Genomic DNA, 15,396 nt, shown 5'->3' on the forward strand with positions numbered 1-15,396 from the left:
TGAGCTGGACACTTTAAGCACGAGAAGTCGTCATGTTTCAGGTGTGCTATATGGTAGAACATTACCATCTGTCAAATGAAACCCACATACATACACTTGTACCGTTGCACAATTGTGTGCAACATGAAGGTGGCCAGGTCAAATCCTGGTGGTGAAAGAAATTTTCATAGCTGTTATTTGGCCAGAAATGGGAGGAGAGATTGTGGCATAAAGTTCTTGACCAGCAGGCTTTTGCCAATGTCCTGGATTAAATTCCACTGTGTCTCACAGAGTGAGGACATGTGATACTGCTGATGATGACATGTCTGTCAGACGTGACGTTAACACCGAATTTTTTTAAGTTATTTGTTGAGGCGTTACATTTCAAGCATATTAATCCAACTACTTTCCTGCTTTGCTGATGCAAGTTGCAACCCTCTGCTGGTAGAAGGCTCTGAACTGTAGCATGTAACAGGGCGGTGTGTAATTTAATTATGTTTGTGTGTGAGAAACATTGTTCTGTAATTGAGTTTATAACTGCAGAAAAGTGCCCCCAACTGAAACAGAAGAGACTGGACACCTGTCAACAATTTCTTTTGCGTTTTAAGCATGAGGACGATTGATTCCTCAGCAACAATGAGACAGGTGTTGAAAGCTGGGTTCACTATTTCAAACCAAAACACAAGGAGGTCATCAATGGAGTTCCACCACAAAATAACACCACTGGCACAAAAGTTCAAGATCATGCCATCAGCAGGTAACGTCATGCTCACAGTTTTATAGGATGTTCAATGTGTAGTGAAATTGGAATTTGTGCCTAAAGAAACCACCATAAACTCTGTAAGATACTGCAAGACCCTAAAAAAACTGAAAGCATGAATTTGAAGAGTTAGTGCACACATGGAGTACACTCTCCTTCAGTATGACATTGGCACAGCACACATGAACTCTGCGACACCTGTAACAGTCCAACCCTTGGGATCATCATCATCATCATCATCATCATCATCATCATCATCATCATCATCCATAAAGTCCTGCACTGGCCCCATTTGTACACATTCAAGACCTTCATTCTTATAATGAAGGAGCAGCGCAAGCAGAGGTGAAGTTGCAGCTGTGTAAACAAAGTCATACATTCCACAGTGATAGTATCAACTAATTGGTCTTTCAATCAGAGAAATGTGTTCATTGCCAGGGTGGCTGTGTTGAGAAATAAATATCTGGACATTAAGAGCACGGGTGCAGGATGATGATACAGTTTGTTTTATTTAAAAAGCTTTAACAGTTTGCACAAAAAAAATTGGAGGCATTACTTTTCAGCATACCCTTGTATTTCTTATTTTGAAATGAGTAAAGAGAGTTATCCAGGATTGCGAAGACCATGCGTCAGATGTGGCTTTGTAGAAGCACAAATCGACTGCCAGCCCTGCAAGAGGGAACTGGGGCTTGGTCCCTAAAAACATTCCTCACTCCTGTGGTGGTCAAGTTCTCGTTCCTTAACAGTCATGTCTTACTACAGTGTTTAAGTTTCTGTACTGTACTTTATGTAGAACTGAATGTAAAAAAATCTAAATGGGATGATCACGTGGGGATATGAAATTCATTTCTCCCTAATATCTTAACAACTGTGTCATTTCACCTAGGGACACCATGTCAGACGAAAGGACTATACTTTTTACCCACATGTAATACTGTGAGAAAAAACTGTGCTCATGAAAGTACCTTCAGTCTGTCCACTTATGTTTTTAAAATCTATCCAAACAGAGAGAGATAGTCAAGTTCACAAGTTTCAAATAGATAATAATTGCTTAAACTAAGCAATGTTTTTATTCCATTATAGATAACAATTTTTAAAAATTTGAAGCTTTATACCAAAAAGTACATAATTCCCTATTCACTCTCTTATTATATTGTTAGGCAAATTATTTTACCTTGCTGTTGTGATGGAGTGTTTTCTTCAATGCTTTTTTGTGTTTGAAGAATGTCACGAAGAGTTCAAATTATGTTAAAAAGATTTAACACCCCACTTCACTATAATCCAGTTTATCAAAATACTGGTAAGTTCCACTACTGTTAGGCGTCCTTTTGTCTGCTCATTAATTTTTTCTCTCAAGCTATTTTAAACAACAACAGAAAAACAAAAAAGTAAGTCTAATCATGAAAAAAGGGGGACTCAGAGTGAACAAACTGCAAACAAAATGTTGCCTAGATTGGTGAAGCATCACAAATGTTTTTGTACACTCACTTTGTTGCTTGCATGAAATCCATTCATTCAATTGTTGGCCATTGGTGCTCATGCGTTCATTTGTTGAAAGTGTTGAACCTGAGTCATATGGTCAAGATTTTGGTAAATAACGAAAATTTAATAAATAATTACGAGGGTCATTTTATATGAAACTTACATAAAGTAATGAGGTGAGTGAAAGTATCGAGTAAAAAATTATCTATATGAAAGTATTTGGTATAATGATAGTTTTTCACCTCCCAAGATTCAAGCACTCTTGGAGTGGCAGTCGATTTCCCTCACAGCTTTTCCTTATAGCTCACATGAGCTACCAACATTTCAACACCAAAGCCAGACAGTCTCTTCCAATGTTGGGGCACACGCTTGTAATGCCTGCTTTGTTGCAGTGCCACCTTAAAACTTCCCCCTAAACCCTTCAAGGACCATTGTCCACCAACATTCATTTCTAGATACTTGAAATATCACACGACCATCAGGAGCCAAGGACTACTCTCTGTACTTATGGGCTGCATTCCTCATCACCTTACAACTGCTCTCGTCCGTTATATAGCCCTAGAGGCCTAGATTATAGAGGCCTAGATTATAGCACTACCTAAAACAACAATGGACAGATCTCATATTGACTGTGCAAGGAGATACATGAAACCTATAAATCAATGGAAGGTGGAAGTAAGAAGTTTTGAACACGCGGTAACAGCTTCCAAGGAATAATGCAGGGGTTGGAGAAAATATTGAAACACCAAAACCACAACACACTATCATGCAGAGTACAGTGGAGTACAATTGTTGGCATTCAAAACACCTTCCAGCGATCTCAGAATGGATGGATACAGGTCCTGTACGGTATTCAAGTTAATCTGTTCCATTCTTCCTGCGAGAGAGTAGGAAGTTCAGGTAACGATGATGGATACTGGTAGTGGTCACACACCCTTGCTTCCACAGTAGGTCACAAAAGTTCAATAATATTGAGATCTGGTGACTGCGGTGGCCAAGTGAGATGCAACAGTTTGTTCCCAAACCCACAAAACCAGTCCCGGATGATGTGAGCTGTGTGAACAGCGGCTCTATTGACTCAGAACACAGTATCACTATACTACGGACTGGACCCGATCAGCCAAAATGGTCACATAACCCTCGGAAGTAATGCAATGTTACAGATTACCCACAGGGTCCGAGGAATAGCACGATACATCTACTCAAATCGTCACCGAACAACTGCCACGTTTCAGTCTCGGGACGTAAACTTGGTCAGACATTGGAAACGCATCCTGCCAAATGATGTTTTCCAGTTAGGGGAATTTGCACCACTGATGCGTGGTTTTCTAATCCCGGCTCGCCCTGCAATTCCCAGCTTCTGTAGCGCCCTTCACGTTGTTATGCTGACAGAGTTTGCGAGTGTGACATTCAGTTCTGCAGGGACTTTTGCAGCCGTCGTCCCTTTATTTTTCATTACAATCCTCTGCAACGACCATCTGTCACGATCATTCGACGCACAATTTCGTCCACATTGTGACTTACTGGACGATACGTTTCCAGTTTCCCCGTATGCGGTATAAGTTTTCAGTTTGGTACCACCCGAAACACAAAAACTTCAGCTAACCCGTTTAAGAAGCACCCACCGTACAAGCACGAACAATTTTTCCACTTTCAAATTTACTCAGATCAGACACAATCCATTCACGACGACACACAACACTGTTCGGACCGCGACTGACACTCGCAACGTACTGAGAACACCGCTCGGGAGACTCTCGCGGTCAGTCGCCACGACGCAACCTGCAGTTTCGGCTAGCGTCCGCATTTACGTTCGAAGAGTGCATTTCCCACGGTGTTTCCACATTTTTGTCCAAACCCTGTATTTATTGTGACTAATGGCACATAAACAGATGAAAGTTTGCGTCACCGACGCTACAGAAGATGGGAGACAGAACAATTAAAAATGGCTGTGTACAGGCAACGTTTCCAACTTTAAGAACATCACTCATTGACCGGAGACCACAGGGGAAAGCAGCGACAAAGATGCAGACAGTCGGGGTGGAAGGAGGAAAAGTAACGCATACGGAGCTGGGCAGGGGAAGCGGTTGGGCGTGCAAGGTGTCCGTGCACTCGTGGCGTGACGTACTGGCGAGCCCAGCGCTTGGGCCTGGCTGTGGGGAGCAGTCGCAGTGGCGGCTAGACGCACCTCCCTCTCGAGGCTGTCCTTCTCGGCGGCGATGGCCGTCACCTGCCGCACCACCTCCTGGCGCGCGCGCTCCAGCCCGCGCCGCGTCGCCTCCGACTCCATCGCCTGCCGCTTCAGCTGCAACACCACACACACTCTCTTCAGCTGCACCGCCATTCGTTCTCAACACTAACAGGCACCCACGTTTACAAAGGTTCTCCCCAAAAGATAACGCAGCACGTAATTCACTCGGCGAATTGTTTATCACGGGCAGCAACGAGAACTGTGAAGAGGGGGGACAGATAAGAAAAACATCATCTGTTACCCCCTTATCCGTATCTGCAAGTATTTTTATCCGCACGTGAGAATATTAAAACTTTGCAAACTACTTCATCCCTAACAAGTTTGTGTGGCCATCCTCCGCAGCGAGCATATAAATACTTGTTTTGCAAATCAAACTGCCTTTTCCTGCTGCTAGTTACTTTATTTATCCCATACGCGTTTCGTCTTCTCCTGTTCTAAGGCGTCATCAGTGGAACCTATGACGATACAGTTTGGTTATTTATAGATTATCAAACAGTTCACTTCGCGATTTTTTATGAAAAAGTTACAAAAAATCGCGAAGTGAACTGTTTGATAATCTAAAACTAACAAAACTGTATCGTTATAGATCCCACTGATGAAGCCTTAGAACAGGAGAAGGCGAAACGCGTATGGGATAAATAAAATAACTAGCAGCAGGGAAAGGCAGTTTGATTTGCAAAACAAGTACTTAATCCCTATCTGTACTCCGAAGACGGGCTTGCGCCTAGCCTGAATAGTCATCTATTGAAGTTGGATCACATAATTTACTTTCCGTAGGCTATACGATACCAATAACCCCGCCACCCTCTTGAATTCTTTAAAGAATCAAACTTCCGTATACAAAACAGTTTCAAACGCACTCTTAATGTCTATGGCGCCATATTTCCTGAAGTTTGTGTCGTAAAATGATATAATTTTGCACGTGCATTCGGTGGTATATGTGGCTACTGTCAACAAAATACGTTGCGTACAGCGTTAGTAGCGAATAATTAATAAATTAGAACGTCCTGCGCGATGCTGCAGGTTTATCACATGAACAAAGAAAATTTAGTAAGTCATTAACTTTTCCTTTCAGTTCGAAATTATGTTGGAAGCCGTTAAGTGGTCTCATTCTCACATACTGGCCGAATATAACCTGCCTAATCTGCGTGCCCTGAGTTAACGCTACACGGTTTCTAACTACAAGGTGAAAAGTATTTAAACCGACAAAGTCTGGGAGGTTGTAGGGGACATCATAACAAATATTTTTCCATAATGTCATTTTTTCCTATTAGGAGTATTTAAACCGGTAGAGGAAGATTTCTCTGGCGGCAATTTAATTAAACCAACAAACACGTTTCCATTTTTTTTTTATGACCAAGAGACAACACATTAACACAACCCAATTTCAATTACAGTAGATTATCAAAAATGCCTCCATTAACACGTAAACAAAGGTTACACCGTCGGATCATGTCCTGTCTGACACGGGAAAAAACTCCAGGAGTATCCTGAATTGTTCCTGCTGCAGCTACTATCCGGGCAACCAGATCCTCTTCTGATGCAACAGGAGTTGTGTAAATAAGGTTGCGCTTCTCTCCCCACACAAAAAAGTCTGAAGGGGACATATCTGGTGATCGAGCAGGCCGTGGTACAGGACCACCTCTGCCAATCCACGTTTCTGGGAACCGTAGGTCCAGGAATCGACGTAAATGTGTCGGCGCCCCGTCATGTTGGAACCACATGCGTTGTCTTGTATGGAGCGGGACATCTTCCAGCAATTCTTGCAATGCTCTGGCGAGAAAATTGTAATAGTGCCTGCCATTTAATGTCCTAGGTAGCAGATACGGCCCAATTAAACAGTCCCCAACAACACCGACCCACACATTAACGAAGAACCACACTTGATGAGCGCTAGCAACTGTGGCATGTGGGTTATCCTCACTCCAAACATGCGAATTGTGCATCTTTAAGACTCCATCACGCCCGAACGTTGCTTCATCGGTAAACAACACAGAGGATGGAAATGTAGGATGCATTTCACACTGTTCCAGGTACCACTGCGAAAACAGTGCTCTGGATGGCTAATCAACTAGTTCCAGGTTGTGGACACGCTGTAAGTGAAATGGACGTAACAATTGCTCTCGAAGGACTGTTCTTACATTCGTCTGATTCGTCCACATGTTACGTGCAATTGCACGAGTGCTGACTGAAGGATCCCGCTCCACATACTGGAAGACAGCTTCCTCAAATTGCAGCGTTCTTACTGTGCGATAGCGTCCCTGTCCAGGTAATCTGCTAAATGACCCGGTCTCACGCAGACGTTGGTACACAGCAGCAAAGGTCGTAAGATGCGGGATACGGCGATTAGGATATTGTTGTTGATAAACCCGCTGTGCAGCTCGTCCGTTGTGGTGCGCTACGTAGTACGCACCAACCATATCAGTGTACTCGCTCCAAGTGTATCGCTCCATTAGTAAACAGAGACAATGCACTACACTGGTGGACAGCAGTTACCTACAACTGAAGAGCGTAATACGGGCTCCACCGGTTTAAATAATCCTTGTAGAAAAAAATGACATTAGGGAAAAACATCTGTTCTGATGTCTCCTACAACCTCCCAGAGTTTGTCGGTTTAAATACTTTTCACCCTGTATAATTCTTGTTGTTAAACCCTTAACATAAGATTATACCTCTTAATTAGTGCATTATGGCAGCATTCTACATTTTTACATTCGGTGAAAAATTGTACGAAATAAGCTGTTTGATATGCAGTCTGCAACTGGGATAGTGGCCAGGGTTAGCCGTTTAGTAATATAGATAGTCTGTCACACTCTTGATGCGTTCTTTTGTCATAGTTATTGAAATGCGTTTCGTGAGTGCCGCCCCCCCCCCCCCCCCCCCCCCCGAGGTGTCAAATGAAGTTGTGTTGTAAGTTGTGTTTACATCTCGCATATTGTTAGACGTACGGTTCGTTTGTGAAATGTACTTTACTCCACCGTCTTTTAAATCACGTTAACGCCTGCACTTCTCACTGTAATGCGCACTTCATATCATACATTTAAGAGGATTTAGAGAAACGTAGTTTTTTTCGCCGACTTTATGCCGAACATTACTTATGCCGTATGTGATAAACAGGATATACAACACAGAGCGAAGGTTCTGATGAATGGAGTGCCCTAGAACATCCTTCATTTCGCTGTGTGGCAGATTTCGGTAACTGTAGAAGTGACATCCTGTTACTATGAATGAAACAGGAACGACTGAGACGTAAGGCAGCTGGTACTAGTGTGGCGGACGCAAGGCACACGTGCAAACGTGTAGATGGCCAAGAAGATCGTCATTTCGCCATCTCTACCTCTCATGTGTCAACAATGCATCTACCACCTAAAGGATACTGTGCATTCCAGCCATTATTAGAGCACTCCATCCCGAACTTGCGATAATAATAAGTTACACCATAACGATCATTATTATCGATCGCATGTAATGCAAAAATACTAAAAAATCACAATATTGTCACTGTCCTTCAACTTTCAAATACAAAGTAATTATTATGGTACACATTCGCACTGTCCCAGGATTTTTCCGCGAAGTCGACATTTACGTGGTTATCCGTACATGAGCAGACCTCTACAGGCAGGGCAGTGATGCAGAGGGGAATAAGATTAATAAATGAAACACAAAAAACTGATAAGGGCAGAAACAAACAGATGTAAAGATTAGACTGGCAATAGTCCTGAAAACGATAAATATGTAGAGGTCGAATAAGAATTTGAGTGATAAGAAGTCTTTCCCGTTAACCTCTCTGGAAACAAGTCTTAAGAACCTCGTACATGATTAAGTAATTCGTCAGCCTCTATTATGTTTGCCAAATATGGGATTATGTAGTGCTACTTGGCATGTTTGCCAAACATAGAGCGTGTTTGAGACAAATTTTGATTGGCGAAAAATCTGACAAGATAGCGGACGTTGTTTAAGATGATGTTTCGCCGTATATGTTTACTGGAAAAGAGTTTAATTACAATTTGTCTCACTGTATCGTGAGTTTTCACAACTATGGTAACTACGATCAAGCATAACAACGCAGGGCCGGCAATCACGTAAATGGTGAACGTTTCAGGTCTTTCCTTGCCATACACTAAGAAAGAAGAGCTTATGAAGGAAATCAATGTTCTACACTTAACATAAAGCAGTTCTCCGGACAATGTAGACTTTATGTTCCAACGTTGCGGTATTTTAGTGAACTGTCATTAGAGGACCAAGTAGAAGAGAATAAATTTTCGCATACTTCTTTTTTTAATGTGAGTGAGAAGTAATTCTAAATACGTTATTAGAACGTTTCACTGTCCATTCGGAGAAAGTAGATGTAATCATCAGGTTCATAGTGTAACAGTTCAGTCTCTTGGTACTTCGTCTTTGCTAGAAATGCTTTACCTGCATTTGTAGCCACTCCTACTAGGATCAAGATACAGCATGCACGAACTGAGATTAAACTGGCAAACTCGTTGGATCGTATGCGGTTTGTTTGATAAATCCGTGGACAGATAAGAGCATATTTGACAAATAAGTTTGATCGTGTACGGGGGTCTTTATAGATGTCAAACGTGGCGATACGTAGTACAGACAAGGAATGAATAGAATGTCTGAAAGTTTGGTGCTATAAAATAATGCTCACGATTACATGAGTAAACCCAGAAACAATAAGAGGCATTGGTCGAATTGGGAATAAAGGAGGTTTATGGCACAACATGACTAAATGAATGGGGTGGTCGATACAAAACATCCTGAAGCACCGACAAATAGTTAATATGACGGAGGGCAACGTGGACAGTAATGATTTCAGAGAAAGACCAAGACTTGAACGCAGTAAGCAGGTTCGAACAGATGCAAAAAGCTGTACACAGGATAGACAAGCACAGAGAACTGCATCGACCCAGTCTTCGGTTCGAAAACTGCAACAACTGGGCAGGACTGTGCCAAGAGCGTTAGGCGTAATCATTGTGTACCGCTGGTTTCAGTATTGCATATCGCTTGCTACAAAATTACTATTTACAGCAGAAATCAGGACTTCATAACAGTAGGAGAAATATAAATGTAAGATATTGGTTATTCTTCAACCACCCTAATTACAGTAAAAAAACTAGTTAATTGATTCTCTGACTTCAGTGTACAGATTAACAACTAATGATTGGTGAATCTACACGCGAAAGAAAGTTGGAGGGGTCATGTTCCGAAAGTAACATCTCCTTCTTGACAACCTGCGAGGTATGCATAGTCCGCTGAACTGTTTTCGAACAGCTAACGGTGTGGTCTCGCACTGGAGGTTTCTAGACCCTCCTAGTGGGGCCACATCTCGACATTAGACTTCAAATGACAATTTGCGCAAAGGAGCGTGATGAAAATAGTTAAAAGGCAACAGATTTTAGAAGTGAACATAGCACTAGAAATCAGCATTAGAGCAAATTTTGAATAACGTATGTTTCATTTCCAGGGTTTCAACTTACGTTCTTGGAGTCAAGCGAGTTCAATCAATAGGAATCAAAGGAGGGCTGAAACAGAGACTAGAAATATAATTGTAGATTTCATCCGTTCAACGTCTTTCGTCGACGTTGGGACTACTAACAAGGACAGGTCCTCTGCGGTGTGATCGACTTTTTGAAACTACTTACATGGCGATGTAGGCTAAGATCCCAGGTATCACACACTGCAGCCCTCGTTTGCGAGTAACTGACGGAACAAAAAAATCGGAATTTTATGTGATACTCAATTGTGTGATAGTCTGATCGCATGGTGTAATGCACAGGTAAACAGTTTCACATGCAGGAGGTTGTGGTTCGGATATCGTCAGGTGCACAAAATATTTTTATTTTTAAATCTTTATCGAAATTAATTTGAACATTATTTTTATTCAATTAATTGGTTTAAATGTAACTTTTTATTTCTGTTCCTTTGTCATATCACTTTAATCACCATACATATCATTCTTTTTCTAATCGGAATGTTTGCAAATATTAATTTGATTATATTTATCTATTATATTATTCAATTATTTGAAAATTCTGATCCATCAGTTAAAAAACAAAAGACGAAAAAATCTATTTATATTTGTGTGATGGTGTTAAAAATGTACTTTAGTTACCAGACGTGCAATTGTTTTTATACTGTAACCGTCACGGCAACATTTACAACATAACCTCAATACCTGTTGCATTATGGACAAACTAACACATAAAAATTTTAATGTACGACGGGTTTATACGTAAAACGAAATTCAAACAAAATGCGAACTCGATATAATGAACGTATAATCTGGTCGAAAAACCAAATGACAAAACAAATTAAAGCGAAATTAATACATAAAAGTAATTAAAAACACATGAACAAAGATTTCAAGTGGAGAAAGAATGACTGGAGGAAAAATGAGAGCAAATGAAGAAGTTGAAATTATTAAAATTACATTTAAATCAATTAATTGAATAAAAATAGTCATTTCGATAAAGATTTGCAAATAAAAAAAGCTTACTACACCAGACGAAATTCGAATTCACACCTCCTGCATGCAAAGCTGTTATCCTCGGCATTACACCACGCAACCAGACTACTTACAGCCAGCTTGGTAATTTCAAAGAATGATTCCCTATCGAAGTCGCGGGGTCCAAACGATACATATCGAACATGCGATCCTACATCGATCATGCGTTATGATAAATTATTGGTGATCCTCATTTTTATCTATTTTCCGTCGTTCCCTTGGTTGCTCTAACTTACATATCTTCGCGATTTAATGAATAAAAAGGAATTGTTCCCGTAACGTACTCATCACATGGCCTTTCACATGACGACAACAGCGACGACGAGTAAGGTAAGTCATCTCCCTTGTAGTTATAAGTATTTTTGTAACGGTCTTCTTTTGTCATTGCTGCAGTGACCACCGTAAACATACTCATATCGCCCGACGCCAGAGTCGAGTGATCGATGTAGGATCGCACGTTCGATATGTATCGTTTGGACCCCGCGACTTCGATAGGCAATCATTCTTGGAAATTACCGCCAACTTTTTTGACGCTCTAGAGGATCGCACAAAATTACGAATTTTTTTCGTCAGTTGCAGCAGGGAGAATAACTGCAGTGAATGATATATGGGATCTTAACATACACCACCGAGCAGATAGTTTCAAAACGTCGATCGCAGCGCTGGAACCTCTCCTTGTATGCGTGATCAACGTACAAAGAAGTACTACACGTTAACACACGTCTGAGTTGTCACCATAAATCTAATGGGTTAAGCCAGTATAAAAAAAATACAAATAAACATTGTTGTTCTAATCTCCAAATTATGTTGAGAATAGGACTCTCACTTTATTAACAGAAATAGTACCAAATTAAGAGTACTCTATAGGTATCGAGTAAAATTTAGTAATACATCCGAACACATACAATCATCCTTATCAGTGTCTCAAGTGTACTGCATAATACACATCTAATGAAACGTAATCGAATGTAAATATAACTGACTGGTTGGACTATTATCTATTCAAATAAATTAAAGTCCTCCCCTGCGATTTTCTGTCTGTGTCTGACGTCTAGTTTCAGGAACTGCTGTGGGGATTTTTAAACGGTTTCCACTAATTGATAGACTGGTTCACGACGAATGTTGGTGCATAAGTTCATAGCGTTTTTTCCGTAAGTTTAATAAACACAATAGAGACACATAACAGAGAATTCAGTCAGTTGGCCTCTTTTAACTATTTACAACCATCTACCAACGCTGGGGTAACTTTTCGATTCTGCAACTGTAGACAACACGTGGTTTTGAGGTGAAGAACTCGTCGAGCCATGTGTGGAGCGCATTTTCACTCGGAAAGTAAATTCCTTGAAGGCTGTTCGATACAAAATATCGGGTTCCCAACCCATTTCCCGTACAGTGTTTTTTATCGGTCTAGCAGAATGAGGGCAGGCGTTATCGTGGAGTAGCATCACTTTACGCAGTCTGCCTAGTCGTCGTTCTTGGACTGCGTCTGCAAGACGTCTCAGTTGTAGACATTAAATGTCAGCAGTGATGGTTACACGTCGGGAAAGCAACACCACACCGTCGCTAATTCGCCAGGTGCATAACATTATCTTTTTGTGGATGCGCGCAGGTCCTTGTATGGGGTATTTCTGCTTTGTCTGGGCTCAACCATTCCTTTATGGGGTGTTGCTGCTTTGTCTGGGCTCAACGATTCCTTTCTTTTCCTCATGTTGGCGTAAAGACATCATTTCCCGTCATCACTAACGGTACAGAATAGGAATGGCCGGTATTGTTCACGAGTCAGGTGATGAGGAGCAAGCAGAGAAGCACATATGGCCACCTGCTGACTTTTGTGAATTTGGCTTTGTTCATGCGATATCCATGCAGCCGATTTTTGGATCTTCCCCATCGCATGCAATTGTCACATGATGGTGGAATGATCACAGTTCACATAACTGCCAGTCTTCTAGTACACTGATGCGGATCATTGCGGATTAATGCGTTTCAACGATCTTCGTCAACTCCCGAATTTCTCCCTGTGGAGTGGTCACTAATGTAAAAACGATCCTCCTAAAAACGAGAAAACCATTTTGTTGCCGTGCTCTGTCCAGTGGCATGATCCCCATACATGACGCGACATTATCCCCATACATGGCGCAAATGTTTCTAGGTGCGTCCGCCGCTGTCACCCCTGTATTGTACTCAAACAGAAGAATATGTCGGAAATGTTCCGATTTCACTACTTACCATTCCATTTTCTAACGTCCACAGCTCCACTCAATATATCCAAATGACGAAATGACAATACGTAAACTCAAACAGCGACAGTGAACTACGAATAAAATATGACCACCGATAAATAACCCCATGGCAACCGGAAGACTAACATGCAAAACAAAAACGCTATGAACTTATGCACCAACCTAATAGTTTATTACTGCTACGTCAGACAAGTTCTCTGGCCGTAGATATCGCTGTGAATAATTAATATTTAAAAAAAAAAACTTGTTTGCAATTGTGTATACTGGATCAAGGCTAAGTAAGTGTGTGTGTGTGTGTGTGTGTGTGTGTGTGTAAAACCTAGTGCGACAGACTGTGTGAATGCAATACGGTATCTGAATCACGAGCTTCTGCGTGTTTATTTACCTGTCTGTAGGCCTCGTTCTTCTCCCTCTCCAGCTGGTCTTTCCACTGTTCATATTTCTCCTTTTCAGTCCGCAACTGAAAACAATAAATACAGATATTAGATTTTTTTGGATGTTTCTCCTCTGATGAGGTTATTTTTATCGGCTGACATTATTCACTTTGTACCACATAAGTAAACTGAAGACTGTTATCTTAACTTAGATTTAACGTAACTGATTCTTCTAAAAACTGCAACGGAATAAATGCAATTAAATTTTTCCAGACTCGTTTCGCCTTCATTTATTAATGCGGCTTCAGTGGCCGAAAATAAATACACAGCTTCACTTAAATGCAACATTTACAAACAGCTCAGGTCCTGGCACTTTCTTGTTCAGTGCGTACTGTAAGCAATAAAACCCATTCATTTCAGAAAAAAAAACTAGGGGCATAATTGTTTGTAGCTTATAAGCACAATGCCAGAATTTGTGTTATTTAAGTGAAAATATGTATGTATTTCTGTCCACTGAAGACGCTTTACTACATTAAGGCAAAGTGTGTCTGGTAAAAAGATACGAGATTAAACTTATCCATTATGGATATTGTGGAACTCCGTGACCGCATATTAGCTGAATATAAAAATAATGATAACTGCGGCTACTCACTTATGAAATACTTGCTTATTTCCAGTAACAATTTTACAACGCCTTTTAGGTTCATCTTTAGAAGAGGGATGCAGGGGGTTCATATTCACGTCTGTAGCATCATTTTGGGTACTGGAATTCGTTTCTTACGGCAGGATTGTAGTACACACTTAATTGTAACATTTGTTGGTCAAAATGATGCAAGACACGAAGGAACTAAAGATCGTAGCTGTCAGTGGGCATTGATTTATATCAATGTGGCAAGTAGAAATTTTGTGCCAGAACAGGATTCTAATCTGGGTTCCAATTTACCAGGCAGATGTGCTGACTACTACCCACCCGGACATAATGGTCACCGCAACGACATAGACTCACAGACTACCCTAGCACGCCTCCCGTCACACTCAAATTCTCAACTTATACCACATATTACTGATGTAGTGGCCCTGCTCATTAACCTCATTATTCGCGGCATCTCGCCGATTCCCGCGGTAATTGGAGCTTGGTGTTCGTCTGCACTGAAGGGATCACTGGTCGTCTTCGACTTAATTATGTAAATGTCCAAAAGAACAGACACCATTTTGATCCTGAAGCCAGTATGAATCAAGACGAAAATGATTTAAGGACATTAGCTGCCAATGGGCACTGATTTACATTAATGGGGCACCTAGAAAATTTGTGAGAGACCGGTACTCAAACCCGGGTCTACTACTTCCTAGGCAGATTCTCAGACCTCTGGATGACACAGTGGTCACCACAACCGCATTCCCCAGCACGCCTTCCGTCAGACCCAAATTCTCAACTGATGGCACACGCTACTGATGTACTGCCCCTGCCCATTAGGCTCATTACTCGTGGAAGCTCGCCGATTCTCGTAACAATTCGAGCTTGGTGTGCATTTGCACTGGAGGAATCACTGGCACTCTTTGCTTTAATCATCCGAAAGAACAGACACTGCACATGCATAACTAACGCGAAGACATCCAATGAGCCCTTCAGTGCAGATGCACACCAAGCTCCAACTTCTACGGGAGTCGGCGAGATGCCACGAATGGTTCAAATGGCTCTGAGCACTACGGGACTTAACATCTGTGGTCATCAGTCCCCTAGAACTTAGAACTACTTAAACCTAACTAACCTAAGGACATCACACACATCCATGCCC

At 41.4% G+C, this 15,396-nt stretch overlaps 1 protein-coding gene across 1 annotated transcript in view; it reads right to left on the reverse strand.

Annotated features, from left to right (window-relative positions):
* The window catches only part of LOC126187479 (uncharacterized), a 769,527-nt gene that overhangs the window by 32,248 nt on the left and 721,883 nt on the right, over window positions 1-15,396 (reverse strand). Inside the window, exons 6-7 of the mRNA XM_049928585.1 lie at window positions 13,612-13,686; window positions 4,410-4,526 (exon numbers count right to left, since the gene is read on the reverse strand). Coding sequence (XP_049784542.1) covers window positions 4,410-4,526; window positions 13,612-13,686 — 192 coding nt within the window. The remainder of the gene's footprint in view (window positions 1-4,409; window positions 4,527-13,611; window positions 13,687-15,396) is intronic.

The sequence above is a fragment of the Schistocerca cancellata genome, chromosome 5, assembly GCF_023864275.1.
Source record: "Schistocerca cancellata isolate TAMUIC-IGC-003103 chromosome 5, iqSchCanc2.1, whole genome shotgun sequence".
Taxonomy (NCBI): Eukaryota; Metazoa; Arthropoda; class Insecta; order Orthoptera; family Acrididae; genus Schistocerca; species Schistocerca cancellata.